The sequence below is a fragment of the Nycticebus coucang genome, chromosome 12 (genome assembly GCF_027406575.1).
Source record: "Nycticebus coucang isolate mNycCou1 chromosome 12, mNycCou1.pri, whole genome shotgun sequence".
In the NCBI taxonomy this organism is placed as follows: domain Eukaryota; kingdom Metazoa; phylum Chordata; class Mammalia; order Primates; family Lorisidae; genus Nycticebus; species Nycticebus coucang.
Genome location: NC_069791.1, coordinates 25,196,635 through 25,223,600, shown reverse-complemented (window position 1 = coordinate 25,223,600; position 26,966 = coordinate 25,196,635). Strand labels below are relative to the sequence as shown.

General features: G+C 38.3%; 1 protein-coding gene across 1 annotated transcript in view; it reads left to right on the top strand.

Moving 5' to 3' along the window:
- The window catches only part of LRRK2 (leucine rich repeat kinase 2), a 155,047-nt gene that overhangs the window by 82,608 nt on the left and 45,473 nt on the right, over positions 1 to 26,966 (top strand). Inside the window, exons 31-40 of the mRNA XM_053557282.1 lie at positions 631 to 849; positions 5,136 to 5,337; positions 6,640 to 6,728; positions 13,107 to 13,294; positions 14,398 to 14,552; positions 15,531 to 15,677; positions 15,826 to 16,017; positions 16,816 to 16,962; positions 20,779 to 20,879; positions 23,929 to 24,119. Of these exons, the coding sequence (XP_053413257.1) occupies positions 631 to 849; positions 5,136 to 5,337; positions 6,640 to 6,728; positions 13,107 to 13,294; positions 14,398 to 14,552; positions 15,531 to 15,677; positions 15,826 to 16,017; positions 16,816 to 16,962; positions 20,779 to 20,879; positions 23,929 to 24,119 (1,631 nt within the window). The remainder of the gene's footprint in view (positions 1 to 630; positions 850 to 5,135; positions 5,338 to 6,639; positions 6,729 to 13,106; positions 13,295 to 14,397; positions 14,553 to 15,530; positions 15,678 to 15,825; positions 16,018 to 16,815; positions 16,963 to 20,778; positions 20,880 to 23,928; positions 24,120 to 26,966) is intronic.

Here is a 26,966-nt window from a genome sequence, read left to right as displayed (position 1 = left end):
AGACTAAAGTAAGAGTCCATGCTCCTTGAGTCTTGCTCCAGTGAACTCTTCTGTGTGTTAAGTCTTTAAACAGGTTCCTGTCAGGACATTTGGGCTGCATGCAAGCTTGTTTTTTTTTTTTTTTAACTTTATTACCATAGGCCAATGTAAGCAATAATACTTGCTGTAGTGGCTTTTTTTTCCTTCAGGGTGGACTCCAAATTGAATGATATTAACATGAATTCAGGAAATTTAAATTCACACAGAAGGAAAATATAAACCCTATGAGGTTACGTTAATATAATTTACGGGGTTTATGAATTTACAAGCTCACTTCGTGAATAACCCATTTTAGGGCAGGAACGTAAGAAAAGAAAGTCTACTTTTCTTATGTTTTATGCTACTACCCTTATATAGGCCACCTGAAAAATGGTAAAAATTGGATTAACAAGAAGCCTAAAAATGACTTTTCAAAATTTCCTAAGGCTATGTTATTGTCAGGTTTAGGGAAGGAAAGACAACTATTATTTTCTTCTTCTGAGTTCTTTCTGTTTCTCCTTTTTACTTACGTGAATTTCAAAGAAAGCAACGGGAGGATAACCGATCCCCATTTCAAAGCAAACACAACCTCACTTTCCATGTCTCCTGCAGGCTCGCGCCTCCTCTTCCCCTGTGATTCTGGTGGGCACGCATCTGGATGTTTCTGATGAGAAGCAGCGCAAAGCCTGCATCACTAAAATCAACAAGGAGCTCCTGAACAAGAGGGGCTTCCCTGCCATCCGCGACTACCACTTCGTGAACGCCACCGAGGAGTCTGACGCTTTGGCCAAACTTCGGAAGACCATCATCAATGAGAGCCTTAACTTCAAGGTAACATGGTTTTTGTCTATAGTAGGCTGGGAGCCTAATAGCATTTATTAATTCTCATGTTATGCAACTATTTAAAAACATTAGAAGCCTTGAGAGGAGAGTAACTATCCTAAAATCATGGGGTTTTTCCCCTTAGCTGTTAGCATTATTATAGTTCTTCCGATTTTAAAATTACTTATTGAATACTATACCTCATTTCTGATTCATAGAATTGGGAATAAAAAATAATTAGGGGATTCCCAATAGAAGTGAAAGAATGTTTCTGGGATCATGAGAAAATGTTTCTGATGCCCTTTTCTCCCCAACTTCTTGTAGTGGTGATTCAATTAAAAGAGCGAAGGTGAAGAGTGAAGTTTGGGATCACTTTTCTTCTATTATTCTTTGACTTCTGTTTTTCCATCTGCACCTTCCTTTTGGGGTTCCCATTTCATGCACATCTTGATCGTCTGTGCCGCTTTTTCATGATTCTTGTCACTGTGATTTCCCTGCCAACTTTTTTCCATCCCTATTATGAGAAAGCTTATTTAGTCATCAAGACCACTAGTTTGGTTTTCAGCAATGTCTAAATACTTACTCAGTTCAGATTAACTGGTTCTCATTTTTGGACTTCTGTTTAACATTTTCAGAATTCTTTTCTGGTAAGTAAAGTGTTCATAAAACACAAGTAAATCAGTTATTAGGGAGAATGCTCTAAACAAAAAGATTAAAATAAGTGCAGGATAAAGGAATCTTCCCTGGGTTCTACTAGGAGAATGGTATAAAAACTGTACATACAAATACCCTGGATAGTTCAATGTGGCAAATCTGATGGTGAATTTCACCTAGTCCCTATTAATTTAGCTCTTTAGCACTAATGATGGAGATTGTGGCTTATGGCAGCACCTGTAGCTCAGTCAGCAGGACGCCAGCTACATATACCAAGGCTGGTGGGTTTGAACTCGGCCCTGGCCTGCCAAACAACAATAACAGCTGCAACCAAAAAGTAGCCAGGTGTTGTGACCGGCGCCTGTACTCCCAGCTACTTGGGAGACTGAAGCAAGAGAATCCCTCAAGCCCAAGAGTTTGAGGTTACTGTGAGCTGTGATGCCACGGCACTCTACCCAGGGCAACAGCTTGAGACTCTATTAAAAAAAAAAAAAAAAATTGTGGCTTATAATTAGAGTCTTATTTGGCCTGGGCAGCACTACTATAATTATTAATAGTTTACCACTACATTCATCAAAACATTCCAGTTTAGATGATAAATTATATGGTCACCCTGGTTATTGCTCCATCTTGGCCAGTTAGCTTTGTTTTGTTCCATTTCTATAAATTATGCTTCTGTACTAAACATAAGGAGCCATTGATAAATGTGACAGTCTTTGTTGTTCCCAGGGAGAGAATTTGTATGCTTGTATATTTCAACACACATTTATTACAGTTACTGAAAGGTTTTACTGATGGCGGATTGATAGTGGCATTTTATGTGACAATAACATTAATTTTCAGATTTTCCACGGTCTTGTGGGACATATGACTAGAGAATAATAGGACTTAATATATATATATATAAAATATATTAATTCAGTTAATCTCTTTATTCTGTTGGTTTCTTCAAGAATTTTATTGTTACTTAGAATATTTTAATAGTTCTTTTTGTCATTGCTGTCAGAGCATATATCATATCTTTTTTAAAAAAACTCATTACAGAATGAATTTGTTTTGAAAATTCTGAATTTAATTGAAACAAAATTTCAGTTTAGATAGATAAGCTGATTGTTTCATTAAGCTAGATTAATACTGCTTTTTTTTTTTGAGACAGAGTCTGACTATGTCGCCCTTAGAGTGCTGTGCCATCACAGCTCACAGCAACCTCAAACTCCTGGGCTTAAGCGATTCTCTTGCTTCAGCCTCCCAGGAGCTGGGACTACAGGCATCTGCCACAATGCCAGCTATTTTGTTGTTGTTGTTACAGTTGTCATTGTTGTTTGGCATTGTTGCTTTTTTCTAATAGTAAGTTATCACTATCAGTCAATAGGGCCAGTGTTTTTTCAGCATTATAAATGAATTTGGAAGACAACTCTATACAGAAATAAAAGACATGCTTTGAGAAATGTATTATTTAAATAAAATGGATGCATCATTTTGGCATATTGGTTTGAAAACTCATTTGATTGCTTTGTAGAACAGTGGCTCTTTCAGATGACCCAGGACCAGTGAGCCTGCCAGAACTTGAGTGTTCTTTCTTCCCTGAGGTGCTTCATCCTTTATTCTAACAGCAGCTAAATCTATTAAGAGATCATTATTTTGTCCTTTCATTTATTTTTCATCCTTTCTTTTGATCTTGGCTCTTCTCTAATCTTTACCTATCTCGCCCTTATTAATGTGTTTCTCTGCAGACTCTTTAAAGTAAAAGACATATGTGTGTGGATGTGTGTGTGTGTGTGTGTGTGTATTTTTGCATAGCCTGTTGGTGAGCTGATAATCAAGCTAAAAAAAAAGAACTGGTGGCACCTGTGGCTCAGTGACTAAGGTGCTGGCCTCATACCAAGAGTGGCAGGTTCAAACCCAGCCCGGGCCAAACTGCAACAACAACAACAAAAGAACGAGACAACACAGAGTTCAGGGCCAGCTATACCCTCTTCATCTTGTCCCTCCCATTGTCAGAGCAGGCCTCCTTCACTGGTCCCGTGATCCAACCTCTTTAAGCTCCTCGTGTCCTTTGCTCTTGATTTGCTTTCTAGGGGAACCCTTGTTTTGTTGTATGGGTGGGTTTTCTTCCTTGAGTTAAAACATGAAACTTCAATCTGACGTTCCATTTCATCTTAGTTTATAAATAATGAGGAAAGGGAATATGAGAAGTGGTGTTCAGGGAGATTATACCTAATATTCTGGGGCCAGGGATACATGCCCCAGTCTTTGGAGTAACCCTTTATTTGCAGATAAATACGGAAGTAACTGCTATGTCTGCTGTAATTCAGGATCCTTAAGGTTCTAGTTAAAAGTAGGAAAAGAGCAAGTTAGATTTTTGTTTGCATGGGCTGAATTTCTATTTGTAATACGTTTAAGAATTTGAGTAGAAATTCTGGTTGGTATTGTCAGGTAAAAAGAATACGTTGTTTTCATGGGTTCAGAAATGGGGAGAGTGTGCCACCTGGTGGTTTTTGATGGCATTCTGGTTGCTATTGTTATCAGTTGCAAAAGAGGAGAGGGAGGGAGGGGAAGGAGGAAGATGAGTGGAGGGTGGGTAATTGGTGAGACCACGACTACAGTGCATTTTACAAGGGTACAAATTAAAGCTACTAATAGTAGAATATAAATATCTTAACACAATAACTAAGAAAATGCAGTGAAGGCTATGTTAACCAGTTTGATGGAGTATTTCAAATTGTATATAAAACCAGCACATGGTACCCCATAATTGCATTAATGTACACAAGTATGATTTAATTTAAAAAAAAGAGTTGCATTTCTGTTTAAAATTATATTTGTAAAAAGGTTAGGAAAACATTTTTATTATAAAGACTATGACATTAAGACCATTCTTTTAAAAGAATTATTTCATGTTTTTCTCAATGAGTAGACAGTGATTAGTATTCAAAGTAGGACAGACCAGGGATCATCCTCTCCTGTCAGAATTGTTTAGAGGATTTCTCATTTTCCCAAGTATAAGATTCCATAAACCTTGAAAGCATAGCTTGGGTGAAAAGATTTTATGCCTCCCAGTTTCACAGTTGGTATATACAGTCCACCTATGTAACATTTTGCCAAATAAGCCCAAAATTTAATGTTTTATCTTGGGCATGAGCATTTTTTTATGTAATAAATAATGTACTATTTATTGGACACAAAGTGGACATAAAGTTTATGTGCAGTTTACTATGTTAAACTATTTTAAATTGCACATGAATTTTATGGATACCCTGTATACTGAATTCTTATGCTAACATGTCTACTGAATATTAAGTTTAATGTCTTAGAAAATTAAAAAAAATCCTTAATTTGTGGTAGGTGATGTACCTTGTTTTTTGCCATAGAATTTCTGGATAGCTAGATAAATATTTTCGTACTATGTTATTTGATCTTTCATTGTAAACTAGTCTCTGTGTGTATAATTTTCTTAGTTTAATTTTATCTTCTTTATGCCTAACCATTTGAATAGCTTTACATCACATTTTGATTTTATTCAGAAACACTCTTTGAGTACTATACTCATTTCTGTATATCTATTAACACCAAATTTACCAGTCACCTGACAAATATGTGAGTCCAATAGATTTTTACAGTTGTCATTTGTAATTTCACAGATCCGAGATCAGCCTGTTGTTGGGCAGCTGATTCCAGACTGCTATGTGGAACTTGAGAAAATCATTTTATCGGAGCGTAAACATGTGCCAATTGAATTTCCTGTAATTGACCGGAAACGATTATTACAACTAGTGAAAGAAAGTCAGCTGCAGTTGGATGAAAATGAGCTTCCTCATGCAGTTCACTTCCTAAATGAATCAGGTTTGAATGTTTGTTAGTTTCGCATTTTTTTCCAAAGCTCAGATGTAGTAATTGACAAAAGTGTTTCTGAATATTAATATAGAATTTACATTCCAACTTTAAGAGAATATCTTCACAATTCTTTAATAGGCCATTTTTTTAAGAAGGTCATCCTGTGCATGGATGTTTAATCATACATCATGTTATAAGCAAAGAAATTTAGGAATCATCCCAGGTCCAAGTGGTGGAAAGAATCCCTGAGGAGGAGTTAAAACACGTGAGGTCTAGAACTTGACTTTACTATGCAGGAGCTGTGGAACCCTGAGCACAACCGCAGCCTTTCTTAGTGTCGGCGGCAAATAAATTGAGTGCACGTGAAAGTTCCTTTTGTACTGCACAGGGAATGATTATTGGGACATCTAACTGGGCACTTAGAGAATCAATGGTTGCCTGAGACCATGAGCTGCCAAGTGACACAGCTGGCCCTGTTGCATCACTCATTGATCTCGCAGACAAACACGGTCACACCCACTACGGTGCTGATTGTGTACTTGATTTGCATTGCCTTGCTAGAAACGTGTGGGCTGATTTGTATCCTGTAGAGTAAGTGGCTGGGAAGCTGCTTTTGAGCCCTAGATTCTGTTGTATAAAAAAATGTCTTCATGTGGATTAGAATCTGCTCCATTTTTCATCATTCTTAAATCAGCTATTTTGACATATGATGTGTTTCTTACCTATATTTGAAAATAAATTGTGTTTCAGTGTGTAGTTAGCAACATAAAAAGGAAATTATGAATTTCTATTTGTTTGTGAATCTGTAGTCTGTGATGGATGCCAGAGTCTCAGATATGCTTGTGTACGATGGTTGTATACAGTTAAAAACTAACTTCATTATGTTACTGGAACTTAAGAGTTTGGGAACCCATGGCGGTGCCTGTGGCCCCATATACCGAGGGTGGTGGGTTAGAACCCGGCCTCTGCAAAACTGCAACAAAAAAATAGCCAGGTGTTATGGCGAGCACCTATGGTCCCAGCTACTTGGGAGGCTGAGGCTGGAGAATCGCCTAAGCCCTAGAGCTGGAAGTTGCTGTGAGCTGTGACACGACAGCACTCTACTGAGGGCAACAAAGTGAGATTGTATCTTAAAAAAAAAAAAGAGTTTGGGAACCCAGATTATAGGTTCTAGTCCCAACTCTGCTGCTAACTCCGCTGACTTTTCCTCCACTGTAAGAAAAGGAGGTTGGATCAGATTCTCTGTAAAGCCCCTTGATATTTGTATGTTCTAGACTCCGTGTTTCACTATTTTATGAATTTTTTCTGCAGGAGTCCTTCTTCATTTTCAAGACCCAGCACTGCAGTTAAGTGACTTATATTTTGTGGAACCCAAGTGGCTTTGTAAAATCATGGCACAGGTTGGTATCTTATACTTTTGAGGCATGTGGGTCATGACTGAGGAGTAGAATAGATGGCGCCCACTTTCACGTCTTTGTTTTCAAGAAAGATGTTTGTATCTCTCTGTTTCATGCTATGTTTCTAGATCCTGGTGCCATGTTCAGTTTTGTTATTGGCTTAGTCAATTGAATGAAAGTTTTGTGAAAAGCCTCTGGGTAAATGCATATAAGAAACTTTAGTTGGTGGCTCTGTGAGACTTATGTCTGAAAACATAGAGAGGAGCTTTGGCTAAGTAGAATGATCTTAATGCTTACAAGTTTGGAAACTTTGGGTGGCATTGGTTATGGTAATCTTTTCTCCATTTATATTTTATTTGCGAAATGGTTTCTTCTCCCAATGATAATCCTTTACCAGTGAGTTTATATTATTTCACTGTAATAATTCATCTCTATAGGTTTGTCATGTTAAACCTCTGAGCAAAAGCCACTTCCTTTGGACTTTTCAATCCTTTGATATTTTAGGTCAGATAATTTTTCTCGCACATTGTAGGATGTTAGTAACATCTTTGGCCTTTACTTTCTAGATGCTGGTAGTAACCTCCCAGTGATGAAAAGGGGACGCGTGTCTAGGCATTGTCAAATATTGCCAGGAGGGTGTAAAATTACCCTAGTAAAGAGCCATTAAGTAACTCTTTTGTTTATGAGTATAATTTATAGTTCCACATGTGACTCCTTGAGTCCCTAAAATGATTATATCTTTTTATATTAGAAATACCTCTTCCAATTAAACCACAATGGTAATTAAGTTCCCTCAGACAATCTTGAATTACTGTTGCTAACTTCCATTGAAGGAAAAGAGGAAGATATTTTGCACTGGGAACTCAGCTGAGGTTAAATCCTATACTGCTCAGCTGAGGTCAAATCCTATACTGTGGAAATTGCTAGCATATTGAAACATTATTGTAATTGGCAATTTATTATAATGTGTCAGTTTTTACTACTTTGGTAGTTATTTTTAAATTAGATTTTCATCCTTGTGCATATACGAAATGGGAAGTGTGATTTTATTGATTTATTAAATAATAATGGAGCCATTAGAATCCTGTGGCCCAGAGCACATGCTCAGGAGTTAGCTTGACCTGGGTTTAACTCTCTGGAAATACATACTGGCTTTGTGACATTTCGTAACATTTTAAGCCTTCATTTCTTCATTTGTAAATTATTATTTACAAATAATATTATTTTCTATATTGCCTCCCTACATTAGTGTAAGTGAGCAGTAAATGTTAGCTCACTTTGTATTGGAGCATTTTAGTGATTTCTTTTTTTTTTTTTTATTGTTGGGGATTCATTGAGGGTACAATAAGCCAGGTTACACTGATTGCATTTGTTAGGTAAAGTCCCTCTTGCAATCATGTCTTGCCCCCAAAAGATGTGGCACACACCAAGGCCCACCCCTCTCCCTCCTTCCCTCTCTCTGCTTTTCCTCCCCCCCACCTTAATTGTCATTAATTGTCCTCATATCAAAATTGAGTACATAGGATTCATGCTTTCCATTCTTGTGATGCTTTACTAAGATAATGTCTTCTACTTCCATCCAGGTTAATACGAAGGATGTAAAGTCTCCATTTTTTTTAATGGCTGAATAGTATTCCATGGTATACATATACCAGAGCTTGTTAATCCATTCAGGGTTGGTGGGCATTTAGACTGTTTCCATATTTTGGCGATCGTAAATTGAGCTGCAATAAACAGTCTAGTACAAGTGTCCTTATGATAAAAGGATTTTTTTCCTTCTGGGTAGATGCCCAGTAATGGGATTGCAGGATCAAATGGGAGGTCTAGCTTGAGTGCTTTGAGGTTTCTCCATACTTCCTTCCAGAAAGGTTGTACTAGTTTGCAGTCCCACCAGCAGTGTAAAAGTGTTCCCTTCTCTCCACATCCACGCCAGCATCTGCAGTTTTGAGATTTTGTGATGTGGGCCATTCTCACGGGGGTTAGATGGTTCTCAGGGTGGTTTTGATTTGCATTTCTCTAATAGATAGGGATGATGAACATTTTTTCATGTGTTTGTTAGCCATTCGTCTGTCATCTTTAGAGAAGGTTCTATTCATGTCTCTTGCCCATTGATATATGGGATTGTTGGCTTTTTTCATGTGGATTAATTTGAGTTCTCTATAGATCCTAGTTATCAAGCTTTTGTCTGATTCAAAATATGCAAATATCCTTTCCAATTATATAGGTTGTCTCTTTGCTTTGGTTGTTGTCTCCTTGGCTGTACAGAAGCTTTTCAGTTTAATGAAGTCCCATTGGTTTATTTTGTTGTTGTTGCAATTGCCATGGCAGTCTGGTGATTTCAAGCATGTTATTTTAAGAGACTGAAAAAATTCAAAACTGTAAAGAAGTACTCTCATAGTTTTGGAAAATGTGTCAGGTATGAAACCAAATAAAACTATGTGCAGGTAGATACATCTTGTTCAGTAAAGAGATATTTAAATATATCCAGCAGATTTTGCTGTTCCAGGCAGCAAACTGTAGCTAACAGAAACTGACCAAACTCCAGTCAAGAAAGGCTAAAGTTGCCCCCCACTCCCACTGGTGTGTTTCCATGTGACTTTGGAACATTTGAAGTTGCACTCATGTGGATAATAATAGGGTAGGTATATCTTTTATAGTAGAATAGGGAAGAGGCTTTTTTATTTTTTAAACAAAAGCAGATTTCCACTATACAATAGCATTCGTGAAGATTCTCTGGAGTAATTCAGTTGAAATTCCATGAAAGTTGTTCTTCTCAGCAACTTATATGTGATATAAATGTGATCATGTAAGTGAAGATTAAGTTAAGAATTTGAAAAATCCAAAGTTGTTTTGAAAGACAGATTTAAAATGTCAGTACAGTGGTAATTTAAATTTCTTATTAACCTAAAAAATAAGTACCATCATTTTTATTTATGCTGATAAATTGAAATATGTCATTTTCACTAAGGTTAAAAGGGAATGGAAGCTATAAATAAAGTGAAACCAAGAGCAACTTGTCTGATGCCAGTCAGCAAAAACAAATAAGAGTATTCACCTCCACTAATCATCAAGGCAAGGGCAAGGATAATTTCATGGTGCAGAAGCTCTAATGAGCCCACCCACCTTCTAGGTGCCCCAAGCTGTTAGGTCACTAAACTTATTTAAAAAATGTTCCATCAAGAAAGGGAGAAGGTTGTAGAGCTCATTTAACTGCATGATAAAAGAGATATGAAAGGGACCTAATGAATTGATCAGCTGGAGCATCAAAAAGCTCATATGGTAATTTAATCTTGATAGAAATACATGGGAAAAGTATAGAGGAATTTATAAAATTCTCTTTTTTTTGAATAAGGTTATGAGACAGCAAAATCAGATGCTAGTTTGAAAGAATACTAGGAGGTCTTTTTTTTTTTTTTTTTTTTGTTGAGACAGGGTCCCACCCTATGCCCCTGAGCAGAGTGCAGTGGGCGTGGTAGCTCACCACAACCTCAGACTCGGGCTGCGGGCACCCCCTGCCTCAGCCTCCGGAAGCCGCTGGGATTACAGGCGCTCGCCGCGGCGCCCGGCTGGGTTTTTCCATTTTTTTCACGAGTTGGGGTCTCACTGTCGCTCAGGCGAGTCTCGAACTCCTGAGCTCAAGCGATTCTCCCTCCTCAGCCTCCCACAGTGCTGGGATTACAGGCGTGAGCCACCGCGCCCGGCTACGCGGGAGGTCTTTTTAAGGTGGCAAAATTAAGATAATATTTCTTTCTTTCTTTTTGTTGCTATATAACAAGCCTCCCCCAAATCTGGAGGCTTAAAATGCCAGCACTTTTTTTTTATGACTAGTCTCTGGGTTGACTGGGCTCAGCTGAGTGGTTCTCTCCACGTGGTGCTTGGCCAGGGTCATTCACCTGGCTTCATTCATCGAGCTGTGCTGGAAAGTTCAAGAAAGCTACACTCGTATTTTTGGTGTATTAGTGCAGCTACTGTGGCCTCTCCTACAGATTGGCTGGGCTTCCACATGGCATGGTGATGACAAGGTAATTGGACATCTTACATGGTGGCTGGTCACCAAGAAAAATGAAGCAGAATTTTCCAGTCTTCTTAAAAGCTGAACCCCAACTGTCAAAAATATCCATTCTGCCATATTCTAGTGACCAGAGCAACCATAAGGCCAGCTCAGAATCAGGGGAGGAGAAGCAGACTCCTTCTGAGTACCTTACATGTACAGGGAAAGAATTGGTGGTGTCCGTCTTTGGAATCTGTAGATCATCCTAGCACAGCTAGAGATCTACTAGAAAAAAATAAAGCACCCCTATTAAAATGCATTTGTCTACATAAAATAAATTAGAAGAATTTATAAATTATTACAAGCTTATGAGGGGTTACTATGTGCTTTACAAAGATTATCCCAGAACCTCTTTGAAAGGGTACTATTGGGTGGCGCCCGTGGCTCAAGGAGTAGGGCACTGGCCCCATATACTGGAGGTGGCGGGTTCAAACCCGGCTCGGCCAAAAACTGCAAAGAAAAAGAAAGGATATTATTAACCCTTAAGTTTCAGTTGAAGAAATTGATAGACAAAGACTTTAGGTAATTTATCAGAAAGGTATATACATTCAGGGCAGCGCCTGTGCCTCAAAAGAGTAGGGCACGGGCCCTGTATACTGCAGGTGGCAGGTGCAAACCCGGCCGCGGCCAAAAACTGCAAAAAATAAAAAATAATGGCTCAGTGCCTGTGGCTTAAGTGGCTAAGGCACCAGCCACATACACCTGAGCTGGTGGGTTCAAATCCAGCCCGGCCTGCCAAACAACAATGATGGCTGCAAGCAAAAAATAGCGGGGCGTTGTGGTGGGTGACTGTAGTCCCAGCTACTTGGGAGGTGGAGGCAGGAGAATCGCTTGAGGCCAGGAGTTGGAGGTTACTGTGAGCTGTGATGCTACGGCACTCTACCCAGGGTGACAGCTTGTCTCAAAAATAAATAAATAATAAATACAATAAAATAAAAAGGTATACATTCAGCAGAAGGAGGGGGAGTTAGGATTTCAATCCAAGTAATTTAACTCCAGGACCTTTGAGTTCATGCACTCATAGGGCTGACATTCAAATAAGAGGAAATTAATCATAAACAAATATATAATACGTCAGGCGGTACAGGGTGCTACAAAGAAAATATAAAGTGTGGTTGGAGGTCAATTGTCAGAGAAAGTCTTAGCACTTTAAAAATGCTAAAACAGTAAGCAATTTTTTTAACCACCTAGCCTGTAAGAGCAAACTAGGACTACTATAAAGTACACGATATAGGCTACTATAGACTACAGTTTCTACTAATTCACCAGCCGTTGCACAGTGTCATTAAATATGTTCAATCAATCATGCACTCATTGATTCAGTAAACGGTATACATACAAAATAGAAATATAGAGATGGGTTTGGGCATAAGAAGTTTGCAAGCCAGTATTTCATTCAACTACATTATAGCATAAGTAATGTTTGTTCCTGCTTAAGTATCCTTTAAACATTGTAGATCTACTAAAGAAAGTTAAACACAAACCTCTTTTTAAAATTAACTTGGCTAAGTAAAATAAAATGGAATATGTAGATAATTATGGCTAACATTTGAGGGTTTATGATCTGCTGAAAATTGTCATATGTACTTTCCATGTATTATCTAAGGCAGTCACTGTTTAATTTTTATTTTACAGTGAAGAAAACTGTGCTTTATTAAAATCAAATACCTTTCCCAAGGTCACATTGCTAGTAATAGAGGCTGGATTTGAATCTGGGTTCTGACTTTGAATCTTAATGATCAAAGCTCTACGTATGGGCTCTGTGTTAGAATCATCTGGGTTGCTTGTTACAAAAGCAAATTCTCAAGCCTCAGCTTGTATGTACTGACTCAGACTCTGCAAGGAGAATCCAGAAAAATGCAGGAGTTACTTTGAGAATCACTACACTGTACTACCCAGTCTCTCTTCCCATTTATAAAACTCCTCCTGTTATGTACATGTAAAGTAATATTTCCATTACAAACCTGTAGTCATAACAGTCTGGAAGATAATTTTCCAAGGAATGTATTATTGTTGAGATTGCAATGTGGATGTGAGGTGTTGAATTATCTGTTAATTGTAGGTAGGGAAATCTGGAAGTTCACTGGCTTTAGGGGATCTCAGTAATTTCTGATCTGAATTCACTCCCTTAATTTAGCACATTCTTTGGAAGTGGATGCCCTGCTGGGCTTCTAGGCCATATGGTTGCTACAGAAATTAGATCCAGTATTGGACTTGACAGCATTAAAATGGTTCTGCTCACTTTTAGAGACAAAATATATGAAATGCTTTAAATTTGTGGCATTTCAGAAAGGGAATTCTAGTGATTGTTTGTGATTTAAATTTCTCAGATTTTGACAGTGAAAGTGGAAGGCTACCTGAAACATCCTAAGGGAATTATTTCTCGTAGAGACGTAGAAAAATTTCTTTCAAAGAAAAGGAGATTTCCAAAGAACTACATGTCACAGTACTTTAAACTCCTAGAAAAATTCCAGATTGCTTTGCCAACAGGAGAAGAACATTTGCTGGTTCCAAGCAGGTAAACCAAATCTTAAAAATTGAATTACTCCATGGAAATTGACTATTACGTTCTTTTAATTATCCAAGAAACTTTGTTCTGTAATAGATGTATGAAATATTTTTTTCTCGCTTTTTGTGTAAACTTTCTACCATCAATGAAAATACTGCATTTAGACATTAAAGATATAGTGAATGACTTATTTTATGTATTTAATTATTATTTGGCTTGCCACTGCTTAAATTCTTTAAGGAAGGTAAACAATGGAAGTTACTGTGTAAGAGAGAAGGCGACAGAGAGAGAGAAGGTATGTGTGTGTGTGTGTGTGTATCCTACACAGTATTAAGAAAGCTTATTGTATTAGGTGAGTTCTGGGAAGGTAGTGAGTTTTCAATAGAATTTTAAAAGAATTGATGGTATCACAATAGAGGCCCAAGTTCTAGCCTTAAATTATAGAAATTTTTCTTATTGCTTTGAAAGAAAATGGGAAATGTTAATAAAGTAATATGTATGCTGTTGAAAATTGCGAATGACATTGATTGATGAATGGCAGCCAGTTCTACTTAAGATATTCTTAAAGCATGTAACTATTTTAAGAACATATGTTTTTTAAAGAACATGTATTTTTTATATAATCTCAGCATTTGTCTATGCATAACTAACTGTAATAATTTACTGCTGTACATAGGATAACTGAACAAATTTTGTGCATCTGCAACATCTGAGCATGCATTTGAATTGATTAAATGACTTGGATTTTTGGTATTGGAAAAGCACGTAGCAAAAGAATGTTACAAAAATAGTATAAATGCTTGGAATAAAAATTGATTTCAAGCAGTAAAATCCTTTGGTCAACAAGGTGGGGGGGTTTATGAAGCTATATGTAGGTCACTATGAAAGTCTTGAGACAGACTACGTGATTGTCCATTAGTCACGTCCAAAAGACACAGCCAGCAGTGTCCTTTCTGACTCACCTGAGCAACCTTGAACTTGCTCCACTTATTGGTGTCACTGGGAGAGCTTCATTTGTTTCTATCAGCGCAGACTTTGTGTTTCTTGATTTTTGTGCATCTCAGAACTTTCTTAATGACCCACAAACGATGACAGTGTCCTTTTCTTTTTAGTTTGTCTGAGCACAGGCCTGTGATAGAACTTCCCCATTGTGAGAACTCTGAAATTATCATCCGACTGTATGAAATGCCTTATTTTCCAATGGGATTTTGGTCAAGGTTAATCAGTCGATTACTTGAAATTTCTCCTTACATGCTTTCGGGAAGAGGTAAGTATTTAATGAAGACAATATTTACAGAAATTAGAGAGAAAGTTTATTAAATATAATATGTCATTTTCTCAGAGTTTGTTTCAACTGAAAATTAGAAAGTAAGTTTATATAACCTCAGACTTGGCAATATCAAGACATGTAAGTTCATAAAAATTCATGTAATTTGTCAGGGTGAAAATTTCTCAGGTCTTTCTACCAAATCTGTTTGTTTTTTATTTTAAACACGTTTCTAACAAGTAGCAATATTTTGTTTTCCAAGCCAGAGCAAACTATAAGTAATAATTTTACAAGGTGGGATTACTATGAGTTCTTGATTTAAACATACACACATACACCCACACACAGATGCTCGTTAACAACAACAAAAAGAAATAACCATTGTATAGTTAGGAGTTTTACTCGACAAGTGCAATAGGTCCTGGCCATTCAGCGGGGTGATTAAAAAAAAAGAGCAAAATGGTTATTTATGATGTTAGCTCTTTCTTTTAAATAAATAGACATCTTACTGCCCCAAAGGGAAAATATCTTTTTTTTTTTTTTTGGTTAAAAGTCACTTTATAGAGGTATTACTGGTTCCTGAAATAAACCTTATCCTGCTTGGAATTAATCAAAATACAAGCATGGTTACAGGGCACGAAACATTTCAGGAAATTTTGGGTTTATGACCCAAAGTTCGTGCATGATCACCAACTTCTTTTCAAAAATTATGAGGACTTATTTATAATTTTTTTTTATTGAGAATGTTATACTGCTCAACAGAATGAACCTAAAATGTATCCTAGTCTACAGGGCATTTAGTGTGTTTCAGAATTACGGATAAAGTATTTAATCCACATGGATGAGGACTTATGTTATCAACAATCAGATGCTTTCTTTCAAAGCGATTATATCTGCATTACCGTCAATTGTGTGCAGTAGTTTTTTTCCCTCTAATTTACAAAATAGTTAATAATCCAGGCAACGAATTTCTTTCAGAACGAGCACTTCGCCCAAACAGAATGTATTGGCGACAAGGCATCTACTTGAATTGGTCTCCTGAAGCCTATTGCCTGGTAGGATCTGAAGTCTTAGATAATCACTCAGAGAGTTTCTTAAAAATTACAGTTCCTTCTTGTAGAAAAGGTAAGGAAATTATTTTAAAACGTTGACTTGTATCACTAAAAAAAATCTAAATTAAAAAAAAAAAAAACTTTATAGCTCCTGTTTCCTAGCTTTGCGACCGCGTGAGGCTTAGAGAAGATGTTAATGAGCTCTTCTGTGGATTACGTAGGCTGTATTCTTTTGGGCCAAGTTGTGGACCACATTGATTCCCTCATGGAAGAATGGTTTCCTGGGTTGCTGGAAATTGATATTTGTGGTGAAGGAGAGACTCTGCTGAAGAAATGGGCCTTATATAGTTTTAACGATGGTGAAGAGCATCAGAAAATCCTCCTTGATGACTTGATGAAAAAAGCTGAAGAAGGTATATTTTGATACAAGTTACAAATGCTCTTTGAGTCATACTTCAATGTTTGTGAAGTAGACTTTTAATAAATGTAGACATTATTCTTATCTGGAAGGATGAGTTAAAATATGTTCAATTATGGTGACAGTTTGGAAACACATTTTGATTTATGACCAATAAAATCTTGTGTTCTAGATTCAAAAAATGTTGACTTAACAGTTTAGATACAGGCTGGCTGAGCAGCACAACCTCATCTGTGAAACAAGAGTATGAACCACATTTATCTCACAGAATTGTTATGAGGATTAAAATAGACAATACGTAGAAATAACTTAGACATATGATAACTTAATAATAATAACTGAATCATTATCTGGTAAGAGATGAAGTCTTAGATACTATCACCCAAGGAGTTTCTTAAAAATGTGTCAGAGAGGGCGGTGCCTGTGGCTCAGCTGGTAGGGCGCCGGTCCCATATGCTGGAGGTGGTGGGTTCAAACCCAGCCCCGGCCAAAAAAAAACACACACAAAAAAAAGAAAAATGTGTCAGAGAATAACTTCCTAGTCAGATGTCTATAGCAGTTCAGAATTCTGCTTGCTAACACATGAAGCTAGGAATAAATTCTTAAAACTTCAAGTAGATAAATAGTAAGTCTTTTGAAGTTTTTCAAAATTTCTAGAGAAATTTAGGATTCATCAGAAAGGGAGTGATTTGAAATTCTAGAAAATATGTGATTGATCTTGCAAATCATACACACAAATTTATGTATATCCCTAAGTGTTCTTTTTATTAAGAAAACTTTTATAACTACTCAGGCGACCTTCTGGTAAGTCCAGATCAACCGAGGCTCACCATTCCAATATCTCAGATTGCTCCTGACTTGATTTTGGCCGACCTGCCTAGAAATATTATGTTGAATAACGATGAGTTGGAATTTGAACAAGCTCCAGAGTTTCTCCTAGGTAACTATTTTTGTTAGTTTGAGAATAAAAATGAGGATGCAAATTTTTTCCTTATAATTTAGAACATATTCAGAGATCATGATTATAGTACCGTAGACTATTAGTATCTTCATATAGTTGTTATCATGTTTTTAAGTTTGGAGTGATGTATCTGAAAGTGATATAGAGTTATGGATCTGGAATTTGCTTTGCCCGCATTTTTGTAGGGGAGGATCAGAGTGAGGTTAGGACCATCATGGAAGCACAGATATTTATAAAATATTGAGGTATGTGCCCTGGCATTTTCTTTCATTGCCAAGGATGAGGAATGGAAAAAGAGGTTTTCAGTTGAGTGAAGTGAAGCAGCTGTTTTTCAGATTCAAGAGGACTGGATAAGCAAAGAAAGCAGGCCTCTGTGTGTTTACAGCTGCAGTTTCATGACTCAGGATGACAAAGCTGAAATCTCATAAAATATACTCATCAAATCAGTTGTGCTAATTGGTGCCCTACTTAAGTCCTTTTTTTCCTTTTTTTTTTTCTTGTATTCTGAACATTTATATTTGTTGATAGCATAAATCCAATCAGTGATTTTCCACAGGGTAGCACAGAAATCACCAAATTCATGGAGCATCTTTGTTTATTGGAAAAAACAATAAGTATGTTCCAATGGTCTCATTTCTATCTTTATTTCTTGGGTCTATTTTGTCCTTTACACATGGTTTTGATGGCTAAAAGATGTTTTTAAAAATATTCCATACACTCACATTGAAATACTTATACATTATAACTACTTTTGGAAAGAACCGATCAATCTATAAGATGTCACAATGCATCATTCTGTAGAATGCCTCATTGCTTTCTCATCTCTTCAGAATAAAAACTAATGTCCTTTAAATGTCTGTGATACCCTGAGTTATCCAGCTCACTGCTGGCCTCTTTTTAAAAATTTTTTAAAATTTATTTCGATTGAAAAGCAAAAATTGTTTCTATTATGGTACAGAAGGGGATGGTTTGATGTACGTATAAATTGTGAAATGGAGACATCAAGTTATTTAACACACAGTATATTACCTTATACTTTTTATTGGTGAGGACATTTAAAATCTACTCTCTTAAGAGTGAATTCAAAGGCTTTGGAACTCAGGAAGGGAATATATTAGTCATAGTGGGTTAACACAAAAGGCTAAACTATCAATGTTAAATCCTACATCTTAGGCAACCCCAAACTTCAATAATGATTCAAAGAGTACAAACAAGTACCAGAGATAGTGTATCCTTTCTCTGAAGAAGCCCCAAGCTGTCAGACAGACACAGCTCCCTACAATATTTCCTTTTCCTGTATTAAGATGAGTTTCAGATGAGTGGACAAGTTTTAAGTAATGTATGTAGGAACTCTGTTTTAAAAGGCTGTTTTGAAACATCTGTGTTTTGTTTTTAATTACTTACACAGCTGGGAAAATGCTTACGTGGTTACTCTTCCTTCTCTAGCTCCATATTCCATAAACTCACAAATCTCATGTTTATTTACAGAAAGCAATCTACAGAGTATCTCAGCCTTTGCACTGTTGCCATTTTGCATTGGAGAATTCGTTACTGGGGCTATTTTGAGCATTGTAGGATGTTTAGCCGCGTCCCTGGCCTCTAGCCACTAGATGTCAGTAGGATGTCAGTAGGATCTCTCTTCCCTCTCTACCCCAACAGAGGCCACCATCAAAGATGTCTCCAGACATTGTCAAAGATGGGGGTTGGGGTTGAGTACCACTGACCTCAACAAGTCTAAAAGCATTTTATAGGTAGAGACTCCCAGTATCGTTTTTGCTATGTTGATCTGGGAACTTTCCCCAGATCATCACTTTTTTCCTGGCAAGCTGCCCCCAAGACACATTTTTCTTGCAGGGAAAAAGTGAATAGAGGCTTTCTGTTGACCTTTTCCTCCCCAAATAGTGGCAACTATTTTCAGCGATTTATATGACACACTTTAATAAATGTGAATGAACTTGTTTTGTGAATATATTTTTAAATATTAACTTAAGGGGTTTTGTTCATGCATCTGAAGAATTGTGTGGCATATCGTCTCTTTGACGGACTAATTTTTGGGGACACCCACAATAGACAAGAACTTTAATGGTGTGATTTGATGGGGTTAGGAAGGTTTCCTTGTCTTCAATTTTCTTTCCCATCTAGGTGTCTCAAGGTTACAAAGGCAGTTCTTAACCTATTTTAGTTTGTGGTTGCCTGAAGGATATGATAGTCCATATGCCACATTAATGTAGTAATGATAGCAGTGATTTTCAAATAGGAAAGGGCTTTAAAAATTTAAAATCACTACTTGCAGTCAGTATTGAGAGAGTCTCAGAGGACAATGAAGACCTCTTTCTACTCCCTCTTTGATATATCTTCCTATAGGGTGTCTCTCTCTCTGTCACATTAAAATTTCCCTTTGTTATCAGTAGTTATCCAGATTGCGGGGAGCCAGAATAGAATGCACCTGTTATTTAAGTTTCTTTCTCTCCTACCCATCCTCGCCTTCCTTCCTCCACTTGCTTTTCTTCTCTTTTCTCTGGTTTACCCAATCCTATTTTTTATTCCAATACCTAACTGTGCTTATAGCCTTTGTTGTTCTCTGAGACTCTTTCAATACTGACAATAGTAACACAATAAGTTTAAAAGTTGAATATTTATTGAGCACTAGAGGGACAGGATAAGAGGATATTAAGACTGATAAGATGAAGATAACTCTTCACATATCTACAACCTGGTTGAAATATAAAAGTCATTCAAATGAGTTTAGTTTAGTATACATTGCTTCTGGGCATAAAATAATATGCTTATTACGGAGATTTTGAAAATACACAGTTAGGTAGAAGCTTCCCATAGAAGCTTAATTTCATCACTTAGAAATAACAAGGTGTTGTCCTATTTCCTTGTAGATTTTTTTTGTGTTTATTAACTTATTTCAGTCAGGTGATCGTGTTTTAAGGTTGTATATGAGAACCATGAATATGGTACAAATTTGCCAGGGGAAAATAATAGTGCATGGGGCTGATCATGGTCAGGTTGTGAGGCAGGCCTCAATTTCCTGAAATGTATTGGGCCTTGTAGGCTTGGTGAACTACTCTCTGCAGGTTGAGTTGGTGGGGTAGCAGAGTTCTTCAAGGAACGACATAGCAAGAGTATGCAGGCTTCAAGGTACAAAGCACGTTCGGGAAACTTTGGCTGTTCCAGTCTGACTAGAGCAGTTATTCTCAACTCTGCTTGCTCCTAGCTATTACCAGGGGAATTAAAAGCAAACAAACAAACAAACAAACCCCAATGACCACTATGTCCCGGGACTGATTAGATCAGAATCTTTGAGTCCGGACATTAGTATCTTTAGAAAGCTCCTGCTGTTCGTCCAGGACTAGGAGGAAAACTACTGGACTTGAGCTTGGAGAAGGAGAAACAATAGAAAAGATGATGAACGTGGCTTTTGATGAAAGGTGATTGAGATTTGGAAAAGTGTACCAGTGGAAATCTCCAGCACAAAGTTGGAACTAGAGGATGGCATTTAGGAGGTAACCTGTGACTATAAGTGAAAACTCTCTACATGTAGGGGTGGAAAAAGTCACAGGAGTGAAGTAATTGAGCAGGACATTTGTAGAGGGAAGACTCGAGAGTTTGGAACAGAATTTTTAGGCGTAACTGAGTTCATGGAGTAGAAGGATGAGGAGGTGTTGAAAGAGAGTCGATCAGTAGGACAATGGGTCAAATTTCTCTTCACACATACAACAGATACGATTTAGTTTTTCTTTTGCTTGGACAGATTAACTTAAGTGCTTTGTACTTTCTTTTCAAAAGGTGATGGCAGTTTTGGATCCGTTTATCGAGCAGCCTATGAAGGAGAAGAAGTGGCTGTGAAGATTTTTAATAAACATACATCACTGAGGCTGTTGAGACAAGTAAGAAACCCAATTAATCCTATTCCATTCCATCACGTATTGTTCATCTTTTAGACTCTTATTTTGCATGCAATTATGAAAATACCGACTTTAAAAGTTCACATGAATTTAAATTATGAAATCCCACTTTGCCCTTTCTTCATGGAATAGAAAGTTTTGTGTTATTTCTCCTGTTGAAAAATGAAGAAAAGATAGTATTTTGAGAATTCCTGTAATTGTGATACTTGACTTTGATGGGAAACTTTCTGTAAGACTCACATTCCCTATTTTACTTTAGAACCTTGCTACTTAAAAGGCTTCACAATTACATATCATAGGGACAGAAGAAAAGAAGCTACCTCTTTTGAGGTTGTGTGTTTCAAAGAAACCAAAAGCCATCCCTATATCATATTCTATTAAATGAAAAAACCCTTCTCTTGGTCTCAGTTGAGTCACCTATTCCTTTCTCAGTAAGCACAATATTCAGGGTAATGCTTGGTGTCCCTGAGCTGGTCACTGTGGCCATGAGGATGGTATTACTTACGATAGTCCCACCTGTTCTCTGAGGCTGCTGCTGGGGTCAGTTATCCTTGACCTGAAGTCCATAGGCTGCATGGGTGAGGGTTTGGTACCTCAGCAAAAGTCAGGGACTCTTAGGACTCTTAGGCTGCTCCAGTATTGTCTTTTGTTTGGGGTACTGGGGAGGATCTCTCCCTTTCTTTTAGCCCCCTAGTTTCTATTGACAGTGGGGATGAAGGATACTGACTTGAGTGAGAAGGGACATAAGATCCAGTACTAATTTTTCCACCTTCTGTAAGAACTCAACTGTATTTTCGAATTTCTTCTTCTTCACTTTTTGCTCTTGCTTTATTAAAAGAAATTCTTAGTGGCTGAATCTAAATCACTTAGGTAAACTTTAAAAAATCTATAGTTATCCTATATTAGTTATTCTGAATAATGAAACAATTATGTCTGATTATTAGTAACAAAAATTCTGGCATGAAGTTAAAACATTTTGTAGACATGAATAAGTCTGTTAACAAAATCTGGGCACTGTCTCTTTCAGTCTACAGGCAATTTGTTATATAATTTGATTTTTTTACTTTGGTCATTGGTCTTGAGCATATGTTTCATATTTTATGAAGAGTGTTTGGATCCATGGTGGAAATCTACACTAACAATGAGTAGAGGGCTGATGAGCAGGGAGGCAGGTGGGCAAACCAAGGGGAGGACCAAGAACTTGAAGAGTTTGTATAATATGCTGCTTCTCTGTAAATGGAAGAACAAGAAAGAAACATGACCGTGGAGGGGCATTCCACCAGGAGTCATGCATGGGGGAAGATCTAGTCTACTGTCTTGATCTTTCTCTTTGTAATTGGTGAGTTACTTCTCCAGAGCAGAAAATTAGGATCAGACCTCTTTCTGTACCTACGAAAGCAGGCAGAGCTAAACCTGACTTATTCATTTTTACCAACTGAGATACTCAGACATGGACATTAAAAAATAAAATAAAACAAATAAAAGGATCTTACCTGCTGAGCACATACAGTTGCAGTCTAAAGCTTTGGTTTGGGAAAATCCCCACTCAGCGTGTTCAGCCTCTCTTCTTGAGCCTGCAGAATTCTCCACACTTCAGTTTCCTGACAATTGCAGTTGGCGCTACTACTCCACATCTTTGAAGCTGGTTGTTAGGAAGCAGAGCTTCTGCAGCGATCACAGTTTAAAATAGGAATCAATTTAACTTCACAAAAGCTATAAATTTAAATGAGGTTACAGCTTCAGAGTCAAGTGGGATATATAGAGAATAAAGTGAATGTGGAACTCAAACCCAGCGTGGTAAAGAGATTCTGGAGTCTCACAGAATGTGGTGCCTGGAGAGGGATGTTTCACTGGACCTAATATCTGAGTGGTGAGAAGACTTCTGCCACGTGAAAGCTACAGGGATTTCTAGGCGGAGGCATCAGCAAAAGCAAAGACCTTGTGGATGGATGGATGGAGCTGAGCAAGTGCCAAGGAGGGGATGAATCCAGTGTAGTGAAGGGTGGTGAAGAAAAGGGGAAATTGGCTGAGGCCGGATCATGTTAGGCCACGAGGCCAAGGAAGCACATGGTTTTTACCTGAGAGTAATGGGGAGTTATTAGACAGTGCTCACGAGGAGAAGATGGCATATATTTCTGTGGAATTGGGATTATCCTTAATAAACTTGTGTAGTCAGTAGACCAAAGACTATAGGCAGGTTTCCCCTCATACGCCAGTTACCGCCAATTTCTAGTGGCTGCTCAGAATCCTGGGCTGGGAGGGATTCTGTGGTTAACCAGAATGCAGTAGATGACATCAACATGGCCTGCTAGTATGACCATGTTGTGTGTACTGTCCCTGCATTAAATGTGCTAATAAAAGCAGAGCAGAAGGGAAAAAATAGACCTTAAATTTTTAATTCAAACAATACAGTTGATTTGGGAATAACCTGAGGACTGGGGGCACTGACCTCCTGCATAGTTGAAAATTCACATAGAACTGTTGCTCCCCCAAAGTATAACTACTAATAACCTACCATTGACCTTATTGTTAACATAAACGGCCAATGAATACATTTTCTGTGTTTTATGTGTCATATAGTGTATTCTTACAATAAAGTAAGAGAAAAGAATATTTTGTTAAGAAAATCAAATGGAAGGTAAATGGATTTTCTATTCTTTAAGAGGAAGTGAAACATAGAAATTTTTATCTTCTTTGCCTTCACGTTGAGAAAGCTTCTAAAGAAGAAGCAGAGGAGGGTTGGTCTTGCTCTCTTGGCGTGGTGGAGGTGGGAGAAAATTCATGTGTCAGTGAACATGCAAAGTTCAAACCTAGGTTGTTCAAGGGTCAACTGTAGTTTCAAAACCAGCTGTTTGCTACTTAAAATATGGAAAATATTTTTCAAAAACTCAAAGCAGAAATGGAAAGTTTGCTGTTATCGTCCAGTCACCCAGAGAAAACCGTGATCAAAATGCTGATGGCCCTTACAGAAGCAGACACCTGCACGAGAGCTGAGGTTGTATTACTCTCACACGACTTTGGACTTTTGCAGGAGCTGGTGGTGCTTTGCCACCTCCACCATCCTAGCCTGATATCTCTGCTGGCGGCTGGGATTCGCCCTCGAATGTTGGTGATGGAGTTGGCATCCAAGGGTTCCTTGGACCGCCTGCTTCAGCAGGACAAAGGCAGCCTCACCAGGACCCTGCAGCACAGGATAGCGCTGCATGTGGCTGACGGCTTGCGGTGAGTGGGTCACATTGTTTTCCATTCAGTGCATGATAAGCGTGACCCCAAACTTACTCTCAGGCTCTGAGAACAGTCACTTCTGGGTAACAGTGTGCCCCAGTAACACTTTACAAACAGTTTGGATGAAGACCATCATTTCCCTGATCAAATTTTGTGATTCCATAAAATAAGAGCAGGAAGGCCAGGAAGACCTCATAGCTAGTAGTAATAGAATTTGACTCCCAGAATCCTGCTCTAGAGCCCATGATCTAAACCCTGTAATGAGCTAAAGTGCCTTAAAATATATAGGATGGGCTTGGAAGTATCAAGTTAAGTGTTGGTTATGTAATTCTAGTGAGGAAAGATTCCCTTGTCCTTCTGAAGGGGACGTGAGTGATTCGCAGAGGGCTCTTCTTCGTGGCCTTCTTGTGTGTCCCGGAGGCACCCCCAGCTTTGCAGCCAGAGTCTTGGAGGGACAGCACAGCAGAGTGGAAGGCCAAGGTCTTTGGAGACAAAAGGAGTGGGATTATTCACTGCTCCATGCACTTTGTAACTGTATACCTGATCCCATTTTTTAATAGTCTGTAAACCACAATTAATATTTAATGCAGAAAGCTGTGATTACTTTTGTAACAATTGAAGACAAAGCTTCGATGTCCCTTCCTCCCTTGTTCTCCATCTCCCGTCACCGCACTATTTCACCTTGGAGTCATCCTTTACTCCTGATCTCTCTCCTGGCGCACCTGATCCTTCCACAGATCTTTTCAGCTCTGCCAACAACATGCACCCTATTGGATGTTGGATCATGTCAGGATCCAACAGAGGTCGGTCCTCTCCTGCCTCACTTCCTGGACACTGTGCTCAGCCACTCAGCTCTCTGAGGTTTCTTGCACGTGCCAGAACCTTTATTCCTTCACCATTTCCTCCAGGAACATTTGGCTTCCCAATGTGCTCTTGGCTCACTCTGACTTCATTCTGATCTCTCTTCTGAGAGGAGTCTCTGATGACCCTTTGTGTGTCTATCACCAGTAGTGCTTATCACTGTCTGATGTCCTTTACGGCCATTGTCTGTCTTTGCTGTCAGAATCTAAGTGCCGTGAGAGCAGGGACTTTTCATCTTGTTCACCATTGCGTCTCCAGCACCCAAAGCAGTGGCCATGAGAAAATACATGCTGGTAATAGGGGAGAGGGAGAAAGGAAGGAAGGAAACCAGTGCCTGGTGCGTAGTAACCGTGCAGTGGGTGCAAATTTCCTTTACTTCCTTCTGTTTGAAATGCTGAGACTGTATCTTTTGAGCAGTATCCAGAAAAGTATATGCAATGCATAGTAAGGAAAACAGATAACCCACCCCAGAAAGAAACCAAACCAAATCAGGGGGCTGTAACTATTAATAGTTCATGGAGACTATGATAAGTACATTAGATGAGTAGATTTCTTTTCCTGAAAGGGTCCAGAAACTACTGAAAACCGTATAAATTATTAAATGAATTGGGATGCGGGGATTGAAGTATGGATTGATATTCCTGCTCTTGAACACAAGGGGGAACTTGTGTTAAGTTAATCAAGGCAAAGTACAGCTTAGTTTGTATTTCAAAGCCCTCTTGGTCACTTTTCCTTAATTTACCTAACTCCAGGCCCTACTTTTTTCCTAATTCTTCAACACAAACCCCCAAAGTGCTCATTTATAAAATGAAGAATTACCGTTTTAAGATTCAGTACTGCTTGGAAAAAATTCATCTCTAAAATGACTTATTCTAGTTCTCTGAAACCTTATTTTAGATAACAAATTGAGCGGTTTCTGATGATGTAAGTGAAATGTCAGCATATTTTTCAATAATTTGCCTGATTTGTTTTTAGCATAATGCTGGGAGAGCCTTTCAGATCCTGGGCCACAAGAGGGTAGTGGATTTCAGTAACAATCAATCTTTTCCTGGCACTAGGTATGTTTTAAAAACTCAGCATTGAGGTTTATTTCCCCAAATATATGAAAGCACAGAGCTGCAACTACAGAGGCAAAAAGAGACAATAAAATCCTGCTCCCCTGGGCCCCTCAAAGTCAGGGCTGCCTACCATGACATCCGAGAACTTTCCTCATATTATGCACGTGTTGCCTCTTCTGCAATCTTGCCTTCAGTGATTAGCATATATCTCTAATTTAATCCATGCCTCTAGACTTTTTTTTTTTTGCAGTTTTTGGCTGGGGCTGGGTTTGAACCCACCACCTCCAGCATATGGGGCCAGCACCCTACTCCTTTGAGCCACGGGCGCCACCCTCCTCTAGACTTTTTATCATAATTCTGTGATACCCATGAAGTTGTAGTCTCCAGCATTCTCCATCAGTTTCTGTGTTTCAATTTTTTCCAAACTCCCATCGTTACTTCCTTCCGCCATGAGTTTTGTCTTTCTCCCATATCCCCTTCTTACCTGGCCAGGATCCTTCCACTCACATCCAGGCAAAACGCACCCTCCAGAAGCAAGTGTACATTGGTTCACCAGGTCCTTGACGCTAGTGTAAATTATCTTTCTAGACAATTCATTTATTTTTTATTTACTTATTTTTTGCTAGCAGGACTGCCTTGTTTCCATCATGTCCACCCGCATTATCAGAATCTCTCTTTTAAAATAAAGAGCTAATGATTCTTGAAAATCCCTGATAGTGCCCACTTCTCTGCAGAGTGCATCTAAACTCCTCGGCGTAGTGTCAGACCCTTTTTTTTTTTTTTTTTTTGTAGAGACAGAGTCTCACCGTACTGCCCTCGGGTAGAGTGCTGTGGCGTCACACAGCTCACAGCAACCTCCAACTCTTGGGCCTACGCGATTCTCTTGCCTCAGCCTCCCAAGCAGCAGGGACTACAGGCGCCCGCC